The sequence below is a fragment of the Chionomys nivalis genome, chromosome 5, assembly GCF_950005125.1.
Source record: "Chionomys nivalis chromosome 5, mChiNiv1.1, whole genome shotgun sequence".
Taxonomy (NCBI): domain Eukaryota; kingdom Metazoa; phylum Chordata; class Mammalia; order Rodentia; family Cricetidae; genus Chionomys; species Chionomys nivalis.
Window position 1 is genome coordinate 32,746,682 of NC_080090.1, and position 25,787 is coordinate 32,772,468.

At 44.4% G+C, this 25,787-nt stretch overlaps 2 protein-coding genes across 2 annotated transcripts in view; one reads left to right on the forward strand and one right to left on the reverse strand.

Annotated features, from left to right (window-relative positions):
* Wdfy4 (WDFY family member 4) overlaps nt 1-25,787 on the reverse strand; it is a 226,542-nt gene that overhangs the window by 32,854 nt on the left and 167,901 nt on the right. The window lies entirely within an intron of this gene.
* On the forward strand, nt 18,392-24,240 carry Lrrc18 (leucine rich repeat containing 18). The gene is made up of 2 exons (XM_057770468.1): nt 18,392-19,188; nt 23,722-24,240. The coding sequence occupies exons 1-2, from the start codon at nt 18,425-18,427 to the stop codon at nt 23,744-23,746; spliced, it is 789 nt and encodes a 262-aa protein (XP_057626451.1). The 5' UTR covers nt 18,392-18,424; the 3' UTR covers nt 23,747-24,240.

Sequence of the window (25,787 nt, forward strand, 5' to 3'; positions counted from 1 at the left end):
GAAAGGTGTGGGAAAGGAGCCCTGTTCCTTGTCATTCACCAAGACTTGTAAAGCTTGATTCTTGAGCCCCATTGCTGTCCCTTCCTTCCTTTGCCACCTGTTTTCCTCCATGCCGTAGCCATGAGAGTTCTATTCTCTGCTCAAGATACTCCACTAAGTCCAAACCACATCACATCTCCTAGGACTGCCCATATTTTTATGAACTGCTCATAAATGCCAACTCCCACAATGCTACCTGCCATGCTTGGCCTACCAGGATGGCCCCCACCCAGACCTCAGCTGAAACAGGCCTGGATGCCAAAAAGTTCCCAGCAGAGACAGAGCTAAAGCCTTAGATTCACAAAGATAAGGTAGATGATAAAGCATTTTCTTTAATTTTGCTTAATACAAAGAGACTAAATGTTATAACTGTAATTCTTGCCTGGAAACCATTTTGTTATATGCAATTTTACTATGTTAAAATTAAAGCCTTCCTTTTAATTAGAAAAGGGGAGATGATGTGGGATGTCCTTCTGTATTTGTTTGCTTTTGGTTAATGAATAAAGCTGTCTTGGCCAATGGCTTAGCAGAGTAAAGCTAGGCAGGACATCCAAACAAAGATATAGAGAGAGAGTAGGCAGGGTGGAGGAGACACCATACAGCCGCCAAAGAAGAAGATCCTAACATTACTGGCAAATCATGAGCCTCACGGTAAAATATAAACTAATAGAAATGGGCTAATTTAAAGAGAGAGTGAGCTAGTAATAGCCTGAGCCATTGGCCAGACAATTGTAACTGACATTAAGCCTCTGAGTGGTTATTCAGGAACAGGCCAGCAGAGAGAAACTGGTATGGGGCTGGGGGGGGGGGGGCAGCAGGACAGGGATACTGGAACTCTACAGCATCTCACCATCTTCCCGTTAGAGCCCCACCACTGCAGTATCTGCCATGAGCACCCACCCCTCTGCATTCAGTTTTTTTTACTTGATAAATTTTCTACAAGGGAGCAACTCCTGGGCTAGAATTTTTTCTCCATTTTTTTTCCATTTTTTTTCTCCAGGAAAACCACCAACACTCTGGGAGCAGAGCATTCTCAGGTTTAGTGACCTAGCAGCAGAGCCTTGTGTGAAGCCTCTTTTGGTTGGGTTCTATCTCTGACCCTGCCCTCACCCCATCACCTGCCTTCACCTCCTCCTGGAGGACAGTTTCATTGAGGGCTGTAAAAGGGAGCAGAACCAGGCTGGCAACAGTGAGGGGTTGCTACTTGGAACCCTCAGGAACATTCCAGAGCCATAAGCATGGACCCGATATACTGAAGCCCTTCTAAGCTTACTTTTTATTTTAGAATATGAAAGAAGAGTGAGAATTTGGGATAAAATTTGGTCTTTCAGAGTTCAGGAAATAGAGGAGCCTCTGCCATCATTTCTTTCAGAAAACATTCTAGAACTCTGCTGGCCTTTGTGAGGTTTCTCTCAAGTGGAATGATGTTGGAGAAAAGAAGGCCTTCCCTAGTCCACAGCCCCAGATCACCGGCTATGAGCTCCAAGGAAGGTCCACCACTCCTGCTCCCATCGTAGAAGAACACCATTACCAATGGTGATAAGACATCTAGCCAAAAGTGAGTTATACTTTTAAACATATTATTTCTCAATAATATATCGGAAAAATAAGTCTATCTCTTGAAATAGTCCATGGCACTGCTATCCATACCTGGTGATTGATAAAAACCATTTCTTCAATTGATAAAACTGCACTGTCCATCATAATAAGATGTGTTTGGGAGTAAATATGATGTCAGATGTGGCTCCTGACTTTCTAAAGCCCTCCTGAGTTACAGGAGAGGCGGTGATGGGAAGACATTTGGCTTCGGAGATGAGAAAGCCTGGACTCATAGTCACTCTGCCCCATTTGACTAAGATGTATGGACACCCAGACCATCTGAACCTTTCTTAGCTTGTACTTCCTACACACTAGTTGGACTTACATAGGAGTGTGGCAATCAAGTGTGAGCATCAGTGTGGATAAGGCTGGAGCAGGAGTGGGCCCAACATCCCCCATGGGTGTGATGGTAACAGATACTGGCATTCGTCAAGAATGGTGGCTTGACTGTTTTATGCTCCAGAAGGAAGAGGAGTGTGGCGGCCAGAGTGGGACCTGCTTTCTGATGAAGATGGGTTCCGTTCTGCCCATCCCTTCTAGGTGATTCTGGAATAATGTATAACCTGTTCTTTCAACCCAGTTGGCTCCCACAGTTCACTGGGAGTCTGAATGAATGTAGTTACTAGGCATGAGCCTGGGCCCTTGGGCAGCTTGAAACTGAGTTTAGAAGAAGAGAAGTTCTCAGTTAAAGCTGTTAAAGATGAGAGAGTATGACTTTGTCTAGGCTGAGGGTGGTGTAGCTTGGTCCCCACAGAAGACAGCTCATCTATCACCTCTTCATCTCTAGGCATCAATATTCACTTTCTTGTTAATGACTTTCAAAGATGAAAGAGCAATCTCTCATGAGCTGCATGTTGGATCTGCTTCAAATTCTCCCTTCTTTATTCTGAAGGGATTTCCAATGGGGCTTTCTCCATTTGTGATCACATGTTACCTTAGGGGCCTTCCAGACCCCAAAAGCTGTATAGATCAATGTTGTTTCATGGCTATGCTTAGACTCTACTGGCCTGGGATAGGCCCACCAGACCAGCATCCCAACAGCACTTGGAAGCCAATCTTCTGGAAGGGTGAATGGTACCCTAGCTGTATTCCAAAAATTTACATCTCCTTAGAGGGCTCGACAGAGCTCCCTAGAGTTGGGCCTTCAAAGGTGGTGGTTAGTTCCCAGAACAAACTTTCTGCCATTTACTTGACTGCTTGGAATCTATAGTCTCTCCACCCAGGAGGGAACCTGGAGTCTCCTTCCAAGCTTCAACCCTAGGTCTAATCCCAATTTGGAAGATATTCAAGGAGAGCCCAAAGTTTAACATGGCTTCTGCCTCAAAGAAAAAACATCTTAATGCCCAACTCCTTCTATGATGTTTTGTCTTTTAGAAAACAGTTGGAAAGACACGATAGGATAGGTTAGCAGGGAGCTGGGAGATCCGATAGGATGGGTTAGCAGGGAGCTGGGAGATCTGATTCTCAATCATCTAGAGAAAAAAAAGCCAATCCACAATGAAGAAGATTTACTAATTTCAGCAACTGGAACTATATCTCTGCTGGTGGGTTTGCTGTGTGCCTCAGGACAGGGGAGCCTGTGTCCAGCCCAGTTCTTAGCCTGGTAGGGTTCTCTGTGCCAAATGACGCTAGGGACAGTGTCTACCATGAGCAGTCACCTACCAAGAAGCCAAGAGGCTGGCATTGGAAATCTAATTCCCAAGTTGTCTTGTTGTTTGAACCCCAGAAGCAAATTCAGGTTAACCTGAACCCCAGTTTTCATATTCAGGTAACAGATCAATAGAAATCAATGAGGAGAACTCAGCATAGTGGTTCATGCATGTAGACCTACCATAGGGAAGGCTGATGCAAGAATATCACAGAGTTTGAGGCTATCCTGGGCTACAGAGTTAGACCCTGTCAAAAAAAAAAAAAAAAAAAAACAGAAAAGAAGAAAGAAAAAAGAAAAAAATCCACAAGAAGACATATTTTTTTCAGACTAGAGACCTTTGCTCTGATTAATGGGTCTTTCTTTCATGGCTTCTCTGCTCCCTCCTGAGCCCTCCTTAGCGCACACACCTTGCATACAGTTCTAGACTTAATGATAGGATGTCATGGCTGTCTGGCCTGCTCCAGATTACAGGGATGTCTCACCTATTGTCTGATTTCCCACTATAGCCCACTTCCTCATCATAAGTAAAGGCAATGCCTATTTCACTGCATCTACTACAGCTAGCTGCCAGAGTTACACCTGTTTCCCCTTTCCATACGAATTTATGTATCAGTACTTTAAAGATGTTTTTCTTTATATATATATATATGAAAAATTATTGATTTTGTGTTTTCATTTATCTTAATTTCATGACTTTTAAATTATGTTTTCTAACTTAAGAATTCATATATGTATGTATTCAGATTATAAATATACCATGCAGTAAAATTTTGAGTATTTTAAATTTTTTCTAATTGTATTTTTAATTCAGTTAAATCATTTATTGTGTAGATTCAATAATGCATTTTATATTACCTTTATCTTTAGGCTAAAATATAAAATAGTAGTATCATGACATCAAGATCTTTACTTAATGGTGAATTTTCTTTATATTTTTAATTTAAAATTAGTTCAGTTTGCTTCTCTATACAAAATTTTTCATTGTTTGGATCAATTATAGATCAATATTAAAATATTTTACTTAACTGTTAGCCATTCTATTTGTTTTCTAAATCATGTTCAGTATGAGGAATTAACACTACAATAATAATTTTATTCCTCCATGTCATTCCTACAATGTCATTTTCTTACTTGCAGAATGATGCTCTTACTTGTTGTTTGACTGATTTTCTTAAATAAGAGAAATTTGATCTAAAGCAGAGACCCTTTGGGGTCAAACAACCCTTTCACAGGGATCGCCTAAGACCATCAGGAAACACAGATATTTATATTACGATTCATAACACTAGCAAAGTTACAGTTATGAGGTAGCTATGGAAATAATTTTATGGTTGGGGGTCACTACAACACGAGGAACTGTATTAAAGGGTCACAGTGTTAGGAAGGTTGAGAATCACTGAGCTAAAGGAAAACACAAGTTGTCAAACAAAGCCAATGCACACGCAGGTATGTGAACTGCAGCTGTGGTGTCAGTTCAACGTGACACCATCCAGGTCAGGCTTGACTTAGTGCATTAGTTCAAGATACAGATCCCAGTGACAGCACAGCAACGTTGGCTGAGAACAGCTACCAGACAGAAAGTGATTGCATGCTTGTGTGACCTCATGAGCACTGGAGTTGCTTTGCTCCAATCGGGTGAAAGGAAAAACAAAGCTGCAAGAGAAGTCAATAAATTCAAGTAAATAAACATTGAAAGGACAGCCTTCCCCCAACAGAAGAGCAGGAACACCCACAAATACATGGGAAATAAGAAGGAACTCGAACGATAGCTTGTGGGGCTGAAGGCTACTGAAGATGGCTTTCCTTAAAGGGTGCCATGTGGACTGTTCAGTGTTGCTGGGGCAGTTGCCATGGAAAGTCTCTTCCTTGGAAACTCTCGCCCTTCGCCACCCTGCTGTTTGAAGCTGGGGAAAACACACAGAGATCAGGTTTCCTCTCCCTGGGAGACCAGTAAGTAACCTCAGCCTTTGCCTTTCCCTGTGTAGGCTGAGTCAAGAGTATGCTAATTAACTCCAAGTCCCAAGACCCTTGTTGCCTGGTGACAAAGTTGCACAGAGGAGGAGCACCAGGAGGAAAGGCAGGTAAGGTTTGCTCCCTGGTGGCCTGCGCTTACTCATCTGCCTGAAATGGGCTTCTCTCTGCTCTCATTAAACAGCTCGCAAATGCCTGCTCTCCCGGCTGCCTCCTTACAGAGCCCAGACACCAGCTAATGCATTATTTAGGGGAGGAGGCCACACACCCTGAGCCCTGGCCAGGACAAATAGTTAGCTGGGGATACAGGCTGGTTTTCAGGTGTCTGGAGCCATGGGCAAGTTGGGCAAGGGAGACACGGAGCCACAATTTGGTTCTTCCTAAAAGCTGGGTCTCTCTGGACATTTGTTGCTGGCCCATGGCAGGCGGAGGTAACATGCAGGCTCGGAAAGGGCAAGAGACTTGTACAAAGTCACACAGAGAGAGGAGTGGAGCAGTGACTGGTGCAGGTAAGAAAGATACATTGTCCTCAGCCTTCAGAGCAGAAGGGAGGGGCTGAGAAAGCCACCTTGTCTCACAAGAGTCCTGGAGTGTCCAAGCTTGTCTATTGGTTTGTCAATGCTAGTGCTTGGTGCCACTAGCTTCTCTGTGGGTCTCCACAGGGTCTTTTGGGGCTGGGAGGGGGAGAACTTAATACACTGCCCCCTTTTGTTGGCAGAGTGGCCGAAAAGCGAAAGTCAGGTGATCTTTCCAGGTACCTTTTCCTGTGCCTACCGAACCCAAGGTGCGTAACTGAAGCGGCCCCTCATCCTGACAGGTGACTGCGATAGCCACCTCAGTTTATCACCAGTTTGATCCACCGCCAATTGCAGATCAATGTTTCCCAGCTTTCTCTCAGTCTCAGGTAATGAGACTTGTATAATACCATGGCTAGGTGTGTGAGGCACACATGCCTTAAGCCATGAGGATAGACCTTGGCCTGGGCAGGAAAAACATTCCCGCATCACTTAGCTGAGCTCCCTCTAGCTCCTAGAAAGGCTCAGAAAGCCAAATGCATTGCAGTTTACTGTAAAGTCAAACTTCTATTGGCAAAGCAATCAGAAGCTAGGTTCACAACACAAGGAAACAAGAGACGCGGGCTCTAAGTTAGTAGTGTGTGACTGATAAAGGAGAGGCTGTCAAGCCTGGAGGTTTCTTCTGGGAAGTGGGGTGTATATGGGTTAAATGAGCTGAGGTTCACAAAGTGCTCAGACATAACTTATACTGCATAAAAAAGGGGGGTGGGTGGAAAAGGAATAGTAAATGCCAAGGCCCCTAAGGCTCCATCTACTGCTCATACTACAGATATCAAACCTACCTCTGGGCACACATTACCTTCCTCTGCCACTACCCTGTGTGTCTTTTCCCTTTTTCGGTCTCCTCAGCAGCCAATTATTCCTAGCTAGACTCAGGCAGGCCTGCTCCTAAGCAGGTACCCACCTCTCACACATACTAAGTATCCTTTGTGCCACATGCTTTTGCACCCTGAGATCTTTCCACCGCCTGTAAATGTAAAGAAATTCAGTCTAGGAAAGCGTGACTCATCCCCAAAGTCCCATCTTAGCAGGAAGTGGGGAGCCACAGCCATAGTCCTCCACCTCTCTCCATGTGCCAGGCCCCGCCCACAATCTGTTCTTCCCCTGTCTCCATCTCTTCATTCTCTCTTCTTCAAGATGCTCTCACAACTCCCGTAACAGCCCAGGCTTCTCCCAGCTCTCAGGACGTCTGTCCTGGAGACACCGCTCTCCCTGGACTCTTCTTCCTCCAGTGTTCTCATGTGATGTCTCCTAAGCATTCAGCAGGGCAAATGCCACCTTCCTAGAGAGGACTTCTCAGCCCCCTCTGAGATTAGCCATCCCCATACACCAATATCTGCAGCCTAACTCCAGGCCTCTCTTTTCCGCAATCACTTCTATCTTCTGTAGAGCATCTACACCATTGGAAATGGCCCTGGGTTTCTTGACTTGATCGCTCAGCAAGTGGGAAATTCATGAAAAGCACACCACTGTCTGCCTTAGTCATTCAGTGTCTGTCTCCTGACCTGGCCTATAGCACAGCCCCAATAAAAACCAATGCGGGGATGGATGAACAAATGAATGAATGAATGATTCGCTTGCACTATAGAGAACTCTAGAGATTAAAAGCAGTAAACACATCTGTAAGTTGATTTTATATTTTTGTATTGCTGGTGATAGTAACAGTGTGAGTTTAAAAGTTGCAGCTGTTTCATTTGGGAGTCTGCAAAGACTGTTTCCCAAACCTACACCTGACATAACGGACCAATAATAGTGTCCAGGGTCGCTGGTGGGAGGGAGATGGTGAATGGCACTGCCAGGTTAATCTCAGTCCACAGGAGCTAGCATCACTGAATACCCACCATAGTCCTTGGCATATACAAATCACCATATTTCCTTCCTATCTTCCTTCCTTCCTTCTTCCCTCCTTCCCCCTTCCTTCTTTTCTTTCTTTATAACAAATTATATTATCAGCTTACTGATATATTTTGCAGATAGGCAAACTGATTCCAGACATGTCACATGGCCAGAGCTGACAATGACAACTCCCGTTGCCTGCTCCACAGTGCTCTCATATACATCAGGAAAGGGACAGACCACATGGCCCCCGTATGTGAGAGATCTGAGAAGTTGCCCTCACTAAACACAGCAGAGATAGTTGACATGAGTCTTAGTAACAGTCATGTCTGTCCAAAGTCAGCAGGAAGGGCCACTCATATGCCTAACATCTTGAGAGTCTTGCTCTTACACACACACACACAGACACACAGACACACAGACACACACACACACATGCACACACATACACATGCACACACACATGCACACAAATACATGCCCACACACATACACATTTAAAACAGAGTAGAAAAGTGATCAAAATTTGTGGAACATGAAAAAAAAATCATATTTGTGAGTGTATGTGAACACTGCAGAGAATCCAGAAACTGCCGACAGCAATACTGTACTCTCCAGAGCGTATGATTGTTGCTGCTGGCTGCTTTTTCCATTGCTAATTCTCTCTCTCTCTCTCTCTCTCTCTCTCTCTCTCTCTCTCTCTCTCTCTCTCTCTCTCTCTCTCTGTGTGTGTGTGTGTGTATATACGTACTCATTTCTTGCTAACATTATCTTAAACATCTTCACTTTTGGAAAAAAGGTTTTTGCTTTGTTTTATATTTGATTCATTCTGTGACTGTATAGTAATTATTCACTATCATCTTTTATTTGACATTTTAGCTGCTTTTAACTATTTTGTATGCAGGAGTTCTTTGTTTCCTAAAAAGGGGATCTTAGAAAGAGTTCCATCCATTCCCAACAGCTGGGTGCATCTCTCCTGTTCTCTGCACCATCTCTTCACTCCATCCCTGTAGGCCATCTCTCCCTCTGGGTGTTTCTCCTTCTCTTCTAGGTTTAACTCCATTAAACCAGCTCCAGCTGCCAAGCCCTCCCAGAACACTCTGCTGTAGCCACACACACTACCATAGGGATGGAGAGGTGGCTCTTTGATTAATTAAGCACACTTGCTCCTAGAGGACCCAAGGGTGGTTCCTAGCACCATGTAGGGTAGGTCAACCACCTGGAATTTCAGTCTAAGGGATCCAACACCCACTTCTGGCCTCCATCACCATATGTCATACATACACACACACACACACACAAACACAAATTTAAAAATCTATAATTTGAAAAATAACCCAAAGTATTTCTGACCCCAAGAGCATCACACGCAAGGCTGGCCATCGCTTTCAGTGATCAGCCAACACTTGAGTGCCCGAGTCCCCTTCCACCCACAAAACTCTGAAAAAATATTGTGTTCCAGGAATCATTTTTACATGGATAGAAAAACAATGAATTAAGTTAGTTATACAGGGCCAAGATGTGTTGGGGCAATAACAGAAATGCATGTATTACAGGCCACACGTGACATGAGCCCTGCGCAGCTCCATGTGTCCTCTTGTCTTCCAGGATGGAGAAAAGCCTAGGTGACAGGGATGGCTCTCATAGTGCATCAGTGATTCTCAGCCTGTGGGCTGTGACTCTTGAGGGGGAGGACCAAAGGACCCTTCACGGGGGTTGCACATCAGATATCCTGCATATCAGATACTTCCATTATCACTCATAACAGCAGCAAAACTACAGTTATGAGGTAGCAACGAAATAATTTTATAGTTAGGGGTCACCACAGCATGAGGGACTCTATTAAAGGGTCACAGCCTTTGGAAGGTCAGGAACCACTGTGGTACACGGGGTGGTCAGGCTGCAGTTTGTAGGGGATTTCTACCCAGCAAGAGTACACTATGGGCAGTTTCTACCCCACTGTGCAAGCCTGTCTCCCCACTCCTCACAAGGCTACATGCTCTTCCCTTGTATCTCGGCACCCCTCCCCTGGAATCAGCCTTTGTGGTATCTATTACCAGCATAAAGTTCACAAGGCTCAGAAGGTTGTCCAGCTTCACGTGGAGGATGAGCAGGGAGGGACCACGTGGTTAGCACCCTGTTCTAACAGCTCTGGACATCTACCCGCTCTACTATGCTACTTCTCTGAACCCCAGTTCTCTGCTTTGCAAGGGGAGGGTTATCTGTACAAAACAAAACAAAACAAAATGGAAGCAACGCCTGCCTGCAAGAGCAGACCTCGAAACCCCGTTAGAAGCTACCAGGCTGACATGAGCCCTTTGTCCTCTGCTTGTGTTCAGGCTGGTTTGCGTGTTTGGAACATGTGGTTGATGAACAAGGCCTTTCTAGTCTGTTAAACTAATAATCTTAAAATTTTATTTTAATTGTAAGGCACCTATTCCCTTTTGTTCCTTTAACAAATCCAATTAAAACAGAGTACATTCAAAATTACAAAATAGATGCTATTAAGCCAATAAGAAATCATAATCTTTCGTTATGGGGCCATGTGACCCCTGGGGAACTTTTGCTCCAAATAAAAGTTGAATTCTTGTTACCCACCAGGGGGAAGAGGACAGTTTGACAGATAGCACTTTCAGGCAGTACGTATGCCAAGCCACGCTGGTGCAGAGAGAGAAGTAAATAATGCGAGGGTGGGCAGGGCTGCAAACACAGAAGGTCCCAGCAAAAATCCTCAGACCGGCATTATCATATTAACCAGATAACTGCCGAGTCAACGGTCACCCCATGTAGAGAGTGTTGACGCTGCTATTCTCCAGGCTGGGAGGAGCTGGGACAGGATGGAAGGAGATTCCTCCTCTACAAATCTAGAACAGAAGGGTTGGCTTTTCATGTGAGCTCGTGTGGAAAAGAGCAGCCAGTACTCTCCAGAGCAAAAGTATGGCTGCTTAGGCAGGAACCGGGAATGATGTTAGCTCAGGTCAGGCTGGGTGAGAATCTTGTCTCTTTATAGCCTCGGCTCATTCAGTATAAAAAGATGCTCACACTAAGTCAGCTCCATGGGTACTGAAAGGGCTGAAGGACAAAATCCCTGTCTTCATCATTGCCCACATAAGCAAACAATCAAGCACACATATTTATTGAGCTGCTGTACGACTTCTTTGTGTATGACTTCTAAACACCCCCTTCTCCTCTCTCTCATTTTATTTTAAGAGTTAAACTACCACATCAAGACCATTAAACATTACTAAAATTTATACTTTGTATATATCTAGATGATAGATAGATACACACACACATACATACATACATATCTACGAAGTGGTTAAAGGGTCAGCCTAAATGGTTTCTACAATTCCCATCTTTCTATGTTCCCTTCAGAAGTTCAGTGGGATATGTGCATAGCTGACCCACTCAGAATCTTAGGCCAAACTTCTTGTCTATGTAGTTGGCAAAGAGCTCATTCCCTTCAAACAGTTCTCATATCAAGATAGGGAACATTCACATGTACCATAGCCAGTATCTGGTCACCTAGAATCTGAAGACCCTAACATTCCTGGGTCCCACTGTCATGGAACCCACTAGTAAGAATTCACCTTCTTGGTTTGGGGCATGGTCTTAATATTCTGCTGCAGAAGATTGGATGGGGTTCTAGTCTGGTAGTACTAGGATTGCAGAATGTCTTCCTCATTTTGGAGGGAGTGGAAACCAGCACTGTGACCCCCACAGGAGACATTTACCACCACTGTAGCACAGATAGAAGAGGCTGAGGGTCAGGCAGCAGATTGTAGTGGAAGTCTGTTTATAAATTCTGAACCATCTAGGTTTGACTTTGCCTGTGGCCTGTGTAACCTGGGGCAAGTCACTTGACTATTGTGAGTCTAAACTCTATTTCTTTAATAAATCGGGTTGATCTCTGGTTTAATGGCTATAGGGACCGGAGATGTATGAGGGCCCAGCAGCATGTTCACAGCGAGGACCTTAGCCCATCTCACTTCGTTAACAATAGCACACAACTCTGGACAGCTGGCAGCATTCCACAACAGACATTGGAAAATTTTGGGATCACAACAACCCTGGAAGATTCCATCCGCACTGTCCACTCTCTCCAAAGCAGGGGCAGTTAGCGGAAAGCGTGGAACATTTAACAGCTCCATTCCCATAACACTCCAAATAACACCATGAAACAAATAACACACAGTTCCTGGTCCAGAAAGGGTGCTGGACAAGCAGTAATCCTTTCTCCCAGCCCAGACTGCGCCTAAGTCAGGAATCAGCGCTGACCTGGGGGAAAGCTGTAAGGACTTCCAGACACTTTGTCTCCACAAAGGGGACTCAGGGACTTTTGTCTTTGCCTCCCGAGTGACTCTTCATAGGACACTAAAGCCCTTCCTTGGAGTGAGTAGCACCTGCTTGGGGGAATGATAGGAAGCCATGTGGGCAACCACAGAAGCAGGTGAGCCCGTTCGTTCGCTGCCTAGTAAATGTGATGGGCAAAAGAACAAATGTAGTTCCAAGGATGCTCAGTCTAGGACGATTAACCCTGAGATTTCTTGACTTCCAGGTGGGGGCAAAAGTAATAACTGCTCAGCATTATACTTGGAAGGTTTTTTTCTTTTTATTTTAAATTGTGTTGTTTTCCCAGTCTAGTAGTGTGACACATGAACCCCTCTCTCAGTGGTGCGCAGCTCCCACCAGCACTCCACAGGTGTTGTGTTGCTAAGTTGGGCTGTTTGGGAGACTGGGTCGAGCCCATGCATAGTTCTCTTACAAGTGAGGAGGGATCGTCAGGGTATAACATTATGCTGCATTAAGATTCAGCTGTACTTAGGGGTTAATGGATTTCTCAGGGAAGTTCTTGTCACTGCCTAAGAGGGCCCACAAGCCAAGGGTATTTCGTATTTATCATCCGTGTGACATGAAGTTTCCCCAAAACACTGGCTAAAAAATACAGTGGTAATTTGGCAGATCCAGTTCGATTATATTCTATCCTACATTTAAGACATCAGTCAAAGAATGAAGTAATTATTGTGATTCTATGCTAGGAAGTTATTGAGACATATTAAACCTGTGAAAACAGTCAATGTTACTTAAAAATGAAGTCCAAGACTCAGGAGTGTGAAGCACCAGACACATGCTAGCATTATTATGATTGCAGGGCGCTTAGAGCTGAAGGCATTTGCAAATGTTTTGGTGGTATTAAAATATAGGTTGCCATTACATTTTTAATTTAGATATCCGTGGGGTGTCCTTCCATGCTGTTTCATTCACAATGACTAGATAGAAAAATTATTCAGAAATTAAAATCAGACCAACTGGCCCACTTACCCCCAAGTATAAAACACAGATGCAGAGGACAAAAAAAATATAGGACTTCCTTGGAACCCTCTCGTACTGGGCTTTCCAGTCTGCGCATGTGCAACAGGACCCCCTCCATCCGTAGATCCCCTCATCCACAACCCATCTGTCTGTCTTCTGTATTTATGTATGTTCTTCCTTGTGTGGGTTGGCCACACTATGATATTTGAAGACTTTCACAAGAACAAATCTAGTTAAAGTTTTGATCATCTGCTAATGAAAGATCATTAATGATCTAATTAATGATCAAAGACTATCTGTTTCTCTTCCACCTTCACCGCTTCCTCTCCTTTTCCACGGGTGGGCAGGCCTGGCCTTAAACAGAAAAGTGACAGGGGATAAGTCCCTGATTTTTCTGCCTCTGAAACAGAACTCATGACCCTGCCCAATTCCAGTGATCCTAAGCAGCTTCGGGGATCAGAAGGGTCTTTATTGGCACAGCGTTGTAGGCAGCGTAGTAGGCTGCCTACAACTGATGATTCCAGCCAGTGAATGGTGGCCTTGAGGAGAGCATTAATAAAAGGGGAGAGGATCCTGATGTTCCCATGTGGCTTGATCTGTCTGGGGATCCAGACTCACTAGGGAGGTGGCAAAGTGCATTAGGCCAGTCAGCCCCCTACTCTGCCTTAAGCTGATTGATGGGTAGGCTCAGAGCCAAAGGGCCCATTGGAGAGAGGCTCCTTAATGGACCAGTTCTATAGCCGGTCCCCAGCGACTCCCTTGCCCCCACTACTCAGACCTGGGAAGGCTTCTTCCCACGGCATGGGTGGGCTGTGGGGGAGGTTCAGCTGGCCTGACTGGATCCCAGTCTGCTGGAAGCATCCTGTCTTGTCTAGGAGCCTTCAAACTCATGTTTGAATTTATCTTAAGAAGAAAACCAAATGGCAGCCAACCTTTGAATATGCAGGGCAGTCTGGTGGCCAGAATTAGTGACTGTTTGGATTTTAACTATTTAAACTAGGGTGTGAGTTCATGTACAATGTATGTCGTTCAGAGGCTTGATACCAGGTAGGCCCCGGTACACTCAATCAAGGAGTAAACAGATGGATTCAGGCAAGAATAAGCAAAGGGACTTGGTTTAAATCAGTCTCAAAGGACTAAGAAGGCCTTCAGACAAAGGGAATTTTGTTTACTGCTTGTTCAGGCCCCAGGCTACGGCTACCTAAAATACAGCCCTATGCAGGATTTGAGATGTTCGAATTAACACTCTCTCTTCTTCATCTGAACTCAAGTTTCACTAGTGACTCTTAATTTTATTTGCAATGTCTGGGCACTCTACGAGAGGCACTGATGAACAGAAGTTTATGAGTATATAGGTTTTCTTGCGCTGAATTCATCTGTTTGGTGAACTCAAGTGCAGAACAGTTTCTCTGACATGCCTCCCGTGAACACCTCTCCCTGTGTTCACAGCAACGTTCAGATGCTGCACATCGGCCTCCTCTTAAGGGACAGAGTGGAACTGTTGTGGACACACACACAATATCCTCGAGAGCCAACCTAGTCTGAACAAGCAAGCACAGAGAGAAAGTCACAGAGATTGACCATGGAGTTACAATTAGTTTTTAAGTTTAAAATGTAGCTACATAGCATCTCCCCTTTGGGGAGGCAAATCTCTGAACTTTAAATATATACAGACTCATGTAACTGTCCCCAAAGCACGTCCAGAAAAGCCATCTCCAGAACACTCAGCCACACTGCTTCCTGGAAATCTACTGTCCCCAGCCCATAGCCCCTGCCCTGGTGGATCTGTTTCCTGCAGCTACATAAATGGATTCATTCATCATGCAGACCATTCCAATGGCTGCTTCTGGCAACAGTGTGCTCTTAGGAATCACTTAGGCTATTGCACACATGAACAAATATGTTCTTTATGGATATTTGAAATGCATTTTTATTTTCACTGATACATCATAACTGTACGCATTTATAGAATGAGGTATGGCATTTCAATGCACACATACAAAACCTAACAATCAGACAGAGATGATAAACATAGCCACCTCCTTTATGCTCTGCAACATTTTAGTGTAAGGGCTCCATCTCCTGAAGGATGCACCTGCCCTGTGGGGCAGTTATGAACGTGGCACTGATAGACACAGGAGTAAGCTTTTACATGAACAGAAGCTTTTCTTGTCCTAAGTACCTGCTGGGGAGGATGAAACAGCTGATGATGAGAGTGCGGCTAATTTGTAAGAAATCGCCCAACATTCCAGGGGCTGCCCCGTTGTCCATTCCACGAGGGGCTGCATGGCCTCCCTCTATTGTCTACTATTGGTTTTCACTACAGACCTTCTTCCTCTGTTCTGGATTCCAGGCCTCTTTGCCTATGTAGCTTACAACTATTTCCCTCCATTCTTTGAGTTATCTTTCTATGCTTAATGGCTTGTTCACAGAGCAAAATTTTTAATTTTTCAAGCCCATTATTTTTTTAACATTATCTTTTAGAGGAATGAACTTCTGCCAAACTATAGGTTATAAATTTTTTCTCCAGTTTCTTTTAAAAGTTTTATGGCTTATATTTGTATCCATGATCCACTTTGTGTTAATAGTTATTTCCATTAAGTAGTTAATGGTTTATTCAATTTTATTGTTTTATGTATGAATGACCAATCACCCACCACCATTTATTGAAAAGTTTATTTTTCTACTGAAGTTTTGTTAGAACACAGTTGACTGTGTTGTCTACATCTGTGCAGATCTGCTTTCTGGGCAGTGTCTTATGTCTGGGTGGTAGTCTATGTGTCTGTCCCTTGACTGATAACACATGTTAATTACATGGGAAGTTTTAAAATTATTTTAAATGAATCCTCCTTCAGTGTTTTCCCTTTTTCAAATTTGCTCTTTACTTCTAGTTCCTTTATCTTTCAACATTTCAGAATTTCAAAGTTTTAGGCATTCTTATGCATAGAAACATGAAATAAAAATCTATTCATACATAGATATATGTATATAATCTTGCTGAGAGTTCAAGTGGAATCATCTTATGTCGACCAATTTCAGGAGAAGTAGCTTAACAATATTGGGTTGTCTAACTCATGCATGCTATGGTTTCCTATGAAGAATATTTTTCTTAAGTCATTATTTCATAATTTTCATCATAGAACTCCTCATTAGTATATATATCTATATCTATATCTATATCTATATCTATCTATCTATATATATATATCTGAAATAAGAATGCATTTTCCTTTGGGGAACATTTTTTTTTTTCTTTCAGGTTTTAGCTTCTGCTTGTTACTTGCTAATATGCAGATATCTGGCAGGGCAGCTGTGTCTTAACCTTGCTTCCCATGATCTTACTAAGTTCAGTTATCAGTTTAAAGACTGTCCTAAACATTTCACGGTTGTCTCTATGTGGACCGTCGGGTCACCTGCACATACAGGTATCTTGACTTCATTCTTTTCTGTTTACCCTTCATTTTCTTGCATTATTTCACTTCCTAGAATTTCCAATATAAACTGATAGGTACAGTCAAACGTCTGTCTTACTCAAACACCTGAAGACTTGAATTTTAAATTAGGTACTTATGTGTATATCTGTGTGTGCACCTCAGTGCAGTGTCCCCAGAGGCCAGAATAGGGCATTAGGTTCCCTGGCACTAGAATTACAAGAGGTAACTAGCTGCCCAAGTGGGTACTGGGAACTAAACTTGTCTGCTACAAGAGCAAAAAAAATGCTCTTAAAGGCTGAGAGGTCCCTCCACATCCCGTTTTCCTTCCTAATACAAGCCTGCAGAGCTCCAGGGCTGCCTTAGACTGCGTTTGGTTCTCCTAGGTTTTGTTCTGTTTTCCCTTGTCCAGACTGGAGATTTGGGAATGTGTTGCTCCATTGCTAACTGTTTAGAGCCTGTCGCTGGCTGTCGCTGGCTGTTGCTGGCTGTCGCTGGCTGTCGCTGGCTGTCGCTGACTGTGTAGAGCCTGTCGCTGGCTGTCGCCTCCCTCACTGCTCAGCATCAGTCTCCCTCTCCAGACAGCAGGGACAACACTGGGTCTCCTGAGACTGTTGAAGAGTGGGAACACTCTGTGTACTTAGTAACTAACGGTTAAGAACCCCCATTACCAGTGCTATGCAGAATTAGACAATCTATATCCCCTAGCGGCTCTGTAAAGGGACTGTTTTCACAAATAAGGAGACTGGGGCAGAGAGTTGAAGAAAATTGCTAACTGCTGAACTGGACTTCCAAGACAACTCTCCACATTCTAGGCTCTGTGTGGTGCTCTCTGTGCTGCCCCCAAACCTAGTTATGCAGAACAATCTATAGGTGACTGTTGGTGTGAAGGATGTGGGGGAGGCTGTGGAGCAGTGGAGATGAAAGAGCATTCTCTAGAAGGCTTGGCAGCCCCACCCTGGCACCCTCCATACCTAGGGAGAGGAGGGGCACTCTGGATGCTGCTCCCCAGACCCAGGGCTGCTCTTACCACTCTGTAGTTACAGTAACCAAAGCCTGCTAGCTCTTATGGGTCCCAAATGTGAAAGGGATATGATAGCCATTTTTAACACTCACTGTTTCCTCCCTTCCAGGCTTCTGCTGCCTTTGACGCAGCAGCCCCTCCCTCCGCAGTCTCCCAGGGTGGTCTTTTGACAATGCTAAGGAGACTCTGTATGTGAAAGTCTGGGAAATTAGAACATAGCCAAGCATACACACCCATGCACATGCACACATACATGCACACTCAGACACACAGGCACAGACAGACAGATACAATCCACACACACAACCTGGAGTCAGGACACACACACATACACCATACACACACACACACACCCTGGAGTCAGAAGGACACACACACACACATACACATACACCATACACACACACACACACCCTGGAGTCAGAAGGACACACACACATACACCATACACACACACACACCCTGGAGTCAGAAGGACACACACACACACATACACCATACACACACACACACACCCTGGAGTCAGAAGGACACACACACACATACACATACACCACACACACACACACACACACACACACACACACACACACACACACACCCTGGAGTCAGAAGTCTACTTCCCAGGAAAATGGCCAGAGAATAAAACAGTGAGAGCAGCACCGAGCACACTTCAGCTCAGCACTGCCTCTCCCATCTGGGAAACTGACATCTGGAGAGATGAGAACTGTTGAAGACCTCTGATCTACTGCTGCTATCCTGATTCTTCTCTTCTACCCTGTTTTGTTTTGTTTTCTTTTCTCTCTCTCTCTCTGTACCATCAGGGGTCACAGCACAGTGTGGTGTCCTCTACTAACCAGATTTATCTTGTTCTCTTCTTATCAGAGCTTCCCTTCTAGCAGTTTTATGTGACTCCTTCCTCAAAGTCATCAGCATCAACTCAGAAAAATATCTTTCAAATACACTCTCATACTAAGAGACCATGGCCAAGGGTGGGAAAGGCCCCAAGGGCAAGAAGATCACTCTCAATGTGGCCAAGAATTGCATCAAAATCACCTTTGATGGGAAAAAACGCCTTGATCTGAGCAAGATGGGAATCACCACCTTTCCCAAGTGCATCCTGCGCCTCAATGATGTGGACGAGCTCGACCTCAGCCGGAACCTCATCAGGAAGATCCCAGACTCCATCTCCAAGTTCCAGAACCTGCGGTGGCTGGATCTGCACAGCAACTACATCGACAAGATCCCTGAGTCCATTGGTCAGATGACCTCCCTGCTCTTCCTCAATGTGAGCAACAACAGGCTGACCACAAACGGGCTGCCGGTGGAGCTGAACCAGCTTAAGAACATCCGCACTGTGAATCTGGGCCTCAACCACCTGGACAGTGTGCCCACCACGCTGGGGGCACTGAAGGAGCTCCATGAGGTGGGGCTACATGACAACCTGCTGAATACCATCCCTGCCAGCATCGCCAAGCTCCCCAAACTGAAGAAGCTCAACATAAAAGGGAACCCCTTTCCAAAGGCAGATGAGACAGACGCATTTGTGGACACCATCAAAAGGCTGGAAAACCTCTATCTGGTGGAAGAGAAGGATCTGTGTACAGCGTGCCTGCAAAAATGCCAACAGGCCAGGGACAAGTTGAACAAAATCAAGAGCATGGCCCCCATGACACCAAGAAAGGCCATCTTTTCCAATTTGGTTTCCCCCAACTCAATGGCCAAGGATTCCCAGGAGGACTGGAGGTGACCTGGGACCCTGACCCTGAGGCAGGAAGGGAAGAGGTGGTAAGGGGGAGGCAGTGAGCTGCACCCAAAGGAAAGGACTCTTGTGTTACTGTAGGGGTCTTTTCATCCAAACCATAAAACACCCTTCCCTACCTCTCTGACTATGGTTTGGTTGGTTGAGGGGCTTTCTGTCTCTTGCTATTCTGCATACTTTATTATTTCTTTCCATACATGCAGCTCAGGGAACAAAGAAGCCCTCATCTATCTGTCCATCTCATTTCTGTCCCGAATGCTCCTGGTGTCACCCATTGCCCAGGGAACTAATGCTACCAACATATTCTATCACTAGCATTTGGGGGCACATTGTCAATTCCCAAATATGGAACTCATTCCATGGGAAAGTTTTGGATGTAGGCCTCTAGGCCAGCAGTCTCTTAGGGGTTGGTAGAAAAGCAAACGGCCCAGAGATGGACAGGCATTACCACTAAACTTTGCCAGGAAATAGCCAGAAGCAGCACTTGCAACTACATTTGCACAGCTGCTCTAGGAGCTTTCCTGAAGGCCCTTGATGGACTGTGAATGCGCCCAGTGCCCTTTAGGACTCTTAGGTAATGAAAGATGTCATTGTAGTAGACGCAGGGACCGTGTGCAAAGGAGAAAGCTTGGTTGGTATTGTGCCAGCTGGAAAGAGGCCATCTGAAAGGAGCTGGCCGGAGCATTCTGACCTGAGAAACTTAACAAGTCAGGGACTTTTTAGCTTCTAAGCCAGGTAGCACAGAGCAGACACTCAGGAGACTTCAGTTCCATCCACAAACAAGAGCCTAGAGTACAGCCAAAAGACTGCCATAGGCAGAGTCAGGAGCCACACTAGTTCTTCAGGCAAAAATAGCAGTTGTGGTGATAATGTTCCCATTATTGTAAGGCCCCACCCTCAATACACACACAACCCTACCATGTGTCCCTTTCATTCACAACTTCATAGGCCTGAGAACACAGGACTGAGAAAGATACCCTGCAAAAAGGCCCTTCCACTGACTTGGCTAAGTGGGTGGCAAGTTATGCAGTAGTGGCCAGTGCACAGCTCTGATGACCTCCGTGCAAGGAACAGGCAGTAGCCAGTGCACAGCTCTGGAGGTCTCCATGCAGGGGACAGGCAGTGACCAGTGCACAGCTCTTAAGGCTTCTGTGCAGGGGAGAGGCTCATTTCTTTACACTATAAGCCACAGTAGACAGCATCTTTCATCTTCCAGCTCCTTAGGATTCATTTTCCTTTCATAATGCTTAGTTTGCAACACTCCCTATTGGACTTAGACTTCTAAAATCTCAGAATAATCTAGATTCAAAATTCCTGCTGCAGTTTTCCCTGCTTATTAAATATTTTCATTACAAAAATAACCCAAACAGTCTAGTTTTAAATAGAATAGCTGATCATGTCTACCATTCTGTGGCATAAGCCAGCTGTAATAGTGGCATGCTTTCTTCCTGGTTATTTTTCTGTGTGTACACTTCCACATGGCTAAAATCAGAGCATTCATATAATTTCTACCCTGTTTTGAAACCCACGTTGTCACATGGTCTTTGAAGCTAACATTGCAAACATCTGCAAGACGCTCGTTCTCATGATATGCAGAACTATATATTCCTGTGGGCATTTAAGTTGTTTCTAATTTTTGCACTAATGGAAATGGTTCTGTGATGAGCGCCCAGATGACTAACACATCGTACCATGGTTTAGATTATTTCCTGGCAGTCTTGCATCACTGCAAATAGTGTGTTCAAGGGTCTTTGTTTAAATAGCTGCGACACATGTCATCAAGTAGACTTTACACATTTCTACCCACCAGCAATAAACATCACAAAACCACTCGCCACATGCTCCCCTGTGTGGGTGCTTTCTCTTCCTTTAATATCACAGATGATTTATTGGGAAGCCATCTAAAGGGGATGTTATATCTGAGATGTGAATCACTACAACAGAGCCCTGGGCACAAGGATCCGTGAAGGAAGCATATCTACTGGGAGCAGAAATGGTCACTCAAACAGCTCTGGTCTTAGGAAAAAAATATTCTCATCAGGTCTGCTGATGGGGCCCATAGCTAATTCTGCATGGATGTGTTTCCCGGCTTTTGTTTCTTCTTCTCTTTTCTTCTTTTCCCATCCTGCCCGCAACATTTCCTCTAAGCTAGCCAGGAATTCACTGTGTAGACCACGACACTAGCCAGAGATAGAAAGTGAAGTGTTGAGCATCTTTCTGTCCAGCCCTGCATCTCTAACATCTGGGCAACTGATGTCTCAAGAGATGGCCTTTGCTGTGGGTTGCTGCTGTTGATGCCCTGACTTCTCTCTGCTACCCTGCTTCTTTCTCTGTAGAATCAGGGATCAGAGCACAGTGTACTGCCTTCTCCTAACTAGACCCATCTATTTCGGTTCTTATTGGGGTCAGTCTTCTAGCAGAGATTGGGCCATCTCTTCCTCTCAAGTGCTTGGACTAAAGGGACCACCCCACAAGCTGTTTCTCTTTCCTACAAGTTCTAACACTGCTATGGGGGAAAGATACTTAGAATTTCTGTCTTTCAAGTTTTAGGCAAAACTCCAAATAATTTCATTTATAAAGTCACTAGCCAGGTCTTCAGGTTGTGAGCTCTGGTGACAGAATTTGTCTGGCCCCTCAGCAAGAGCATAGAGTTCTGCCTTTTAGAAGGGAAACCTCCAGGGCTTCCATCTGTGGCTCAGTGGCTATGGGTGAAATCTGGGATAGTGACAGTTGTCAAAACTAGTATTTCCTCCTTCCTTCCTCCTTCCTTCCTTCCTTCCTTCCTTCCTTCCTTCCTTCCTTCCTCCCTCCCTCCCTCCCTCCCTCCCTCCCTCTCTTCTCTTTCGCTAGCATCAACAATACCTTCTGCCTAGCTTGTGATAAAATGGAAAAACTGAGCATTCCTGCAGTCCCATGGCTTGAGAGACTAAGGCGTTGTTGCTGAGAGTTAGATGGTAGCCAAGATTAAATAGCAAGAGTATAAATTTCTTTTAAAAAGGAATATTTTGGAAATGACAGACATCTACGTCCCCAGTAAATCCCATCTGTTCACAGCGAGGTTTCATTCTTCCGCATCTTCTTCCCTTGTGACTTTTCGCAGTTTGTGACCTCCTTGGGAGGCTTCTGTGGTTCTTTTCTGGCACCCAAATCTGGGGTTCTTCTTGGAACTGCTTGTCAAGAAAGTTTGGATTTTGCTGTTGTTATTGTTCTTAGTCTGTGCTTTTGGTGCCAGTGTGCAAAGACAGTGAGAAACTTAGAGGCCCAGGGCTATTTGGACATCTCTTTGTGGTCTGCAGGAGAGCCCAAAGTGTTGATTTCTTCTGAGCTTGCTGGTGAGGTGTGATTACTTCATTCTTGTAGAACTGCATGGCACAAGTGATTTAATATCCACTCTGATGATGCACTTGGTTTCTAGAAATGGCTGTCTGGAACACCTGGCTACTATGTCTTGTACCTTGCTGAGGTCTTGGGTGAAGTGGCTGGCAGAACACCTGGCTACTATATCTTGTACCTTTCTGAGGTCTTGGGTGAATTCAGAGTTTTAGCCAAGGCTCTCAGGACATATCATTTTCATTCCAGGCATGGAGACTTCTACAGGAATCCTTACCCCGAGCACCCCAGTTAGGAGGTAGAGTCTCGGATGTGCCCACTAGGGAGCCAGGCTCGCAACTACAGTTTCTTTCTCTCTGACTCAGGCATTTCAGGATCCACACAGAAACATGATCTAGGAGAGAGCAGCAGTCTGTGGATGCTGCCCAGTCCTACTGCTCCTCCTGAAGCTCTTTCTCTGTAGGATGGGTACCACCTTTCCTAGGTATCCAGAGGAGTCAGCAAAGAGAAGTTAAGGAAAACATTGCAGCTACAGTCCATGCCGAGAAGGGTCTGGGTCTTGACTGGATTCTCCTGTCTGCTGTCTCTACTGTTCTCTCCCTGCCTCATCCCCACTAGAGTTGCCACCTCTCAGCATGCTTATCACTGGTCCTCAGAATCACCTCGCGGACTTGCAGCCTTCCGTTGGGCTAGTGTACACAATGATGCTTCCTTTCCATCCTCACCGAAGGTGCTTCCTGCCACTTTCACTTTTAAAAGGGGTTTAAGCACACTGAACTTCATTAGGATTGAGAACCAAGCAGGCAGACATCTTTGATTTGTCTGGCATGCACTCCAATCAGACCCATTGTTAGCTAGGAAGTGCTGGGTACCAGACAGCGCAAAGATTGGATTGAGCACTTATCCGCCATCTTCTGCATCTTATTCAATATTAATACTCTTTCCTTCTATAAAATGCCACTGCCATGTTTATTCCCTGAAACTTGCATTAAGCCTGGAATTACTTGATACAAAGCCATGGGTTTCTCTTTTCCCAAGTAGAACAGAAACCGTCCACTGTGACAGTAGTCCCCATTTCTCAGAGCCAGGTCCAGCCTGGGTGGCCCTGGTGTGATCACAGTGTGACCTGTGTTTTGCCCTGGTTGCCTGGAGCAGTTGCCTTAGTTTCTTCTGTCTCTATTCCCCAGGATGCGCTCACCATCTACCTCCTAGAGTACCTTATGGCAAAAACATGAAGACCAATCAGCCAACAGAAATAAACGACTTTGAAGAGGAAAAGTCCCAAATTAGAAGACAGAGTGGCAGAGGGAACATTCTGGAAGACAGGCTCTCCGATGCTACCCAAATTATTGAATTGCTTTATAAATTTCACTTTGTTTCCCTTGGTTCTAGGCTCCCTCCTTGTGAAATGCCTTTGGAAGAGGTTTTGTGTGGTTTTCTGCATGTACGTAAAAAGAGCATCTAAGAAAATCAAAGATTTTATAAATTAATAGGTAATTAAAGTCTTAAAAGCCTACATTAAGACTGAAAGTTTCAGTCAAAATGGTACATTCTCATTACCAGTAACTTGTAAAAATTACATGTACATAATTACATGTAATTATCAGGAGATAAAACATATAAAATATGCACAAAGAGAAATGTACTCAAACATACTATAGATAAGTTAAAGCCAAATTTTAACTATCCCCTTAGTTGTACACAAAAAGGCAGCAAAAGAAAAAACAGGGGGCTGGAGAAATGGCTCAGAGGTTAAGAGCATTGCCTGCTCTTCCAAAGGTCCTGAGTTCAATTCCCAGCAACCACATGATGGCTCACAACCATCTGTAAGGGGGTCTGGTGCCCTCTGCTGGCCTGCAGGCATACACACAGACAAAATATTGCATACAAAATAAATAAATAAATATTATTTTTTTAAAAAAAAAGCCGGGCGGTGGTGGCGCACGCCTTTAATCCCAGCACTCGGGAGGCAGAGTCAGGCGGATCTCTGTGAGTTCGAGGCCAGCCTGGTCTACAAAGGGAGTTCCAGGACAGGCTCCAAAGCTACAGAGAAACCCTGTCTCGAAAAACCAAAAAAAAAGAAAAAAAAAGAAAAAACAGGAATCAAGAAAAGCACAGACACAAAAGATAAGATGGTCAACTTGTGTTCTAACACTTTAATAATTACACTAAATGTAAACGGCCAATTTTATTTGTAGTGGTTCCAAATTAGAAACAACCAAATGGCTTTCAATCTACAAGTAGCTGAGCAAACTCTGGTATCATACCATGCATATAGAGTACTACTCAGCAATTAAAAAGAAGCATACTATTTGAATATGCAACAACTTAGTCAGATCTCAGTGATATTACTCCAGGGTTTAAAGGGCCAGTCTTCAAATATTGCAAACTGTGATTAAGTTTATAGGACAGTCTCTAAATAACAAATGAAAGTTGTGAAAGGAAGTAAGCATAAGTGACAGTCAGTGCAAGAGCTGTCTTTGTAATGACAGAAAGATAGCACTTGCATGAATCTGCACACATGACAAAAATCACAAAGATGTAGACATACATGGAATAGTCCTGGTTTTCAAACTGTTTAAGTCAGCGATTAAGCATGCTCTCAGGAGGGTGGAAAGTAAATGAGACAATTATAGAGACTCTGCTCTTTTGCAAATTTCTGTGAATCTACAGTTATTTTTAGAATAAAATTTAAAAAAATACAGTCTAAACTCAATAATAGGCAGATCTTTGCACATTTCTCCAGTACAAACTTAAAAGTCACTATGGCATGGTTAATGTGAGACTCTAGCATACTGAATAGGCTCTGAGCTGCAATTCTACAGCCATGTCATAGAGTTAAGGCAATTCAAGCAAAAGAACATATTACCTTCAGCTCACTAGGCATACTCATTATTGATTGTATCCTTGCAGAGTCTAAGAAACTTGCTTTGAAAAAAAGTATGGCATCTGTGTCTATGTTCTAGGCTTCTTGGAGTTAGCTGAGTACATGTAGCCTCTGGGGAGGATGAACCAGTAAGCTGCTTCCCACCACTCCTAGACCTTCACACGCCTATTGCACAATTCATGTTGCTCTAGGAATGTGTAAGGAGCATCGGAGTGCTAGAATATTGGTTGTCACGCTCGTTTTGAGTTTTGTGGCAGCATTTATTCTACCTCTGGTTATAACTCATGTTCCCTACACCCAGAGGGATGGACTGAGTCATCTTCCACCATGGACCTTTCAGGGTTTCATATGATCAAGACATCCAAG

Excerpts from the sequence above, each read along its gene's own strand:
- Lrrc18 (XM_057770468.1), top strand. The coding sequence starts at position 18,425 with ATGGCCAAGGGTGGGAAAGGCCCCAAGGGCAAGAAGATCACTCTCAAT. Across the intron at positions 19,189-23,721 it reads GATTCCCAGGAGGACTGGAG|GATGCGCTCACCATCTACCT; the intron begins GTGACCTGGGAC and ends TCTATTCCCCAG.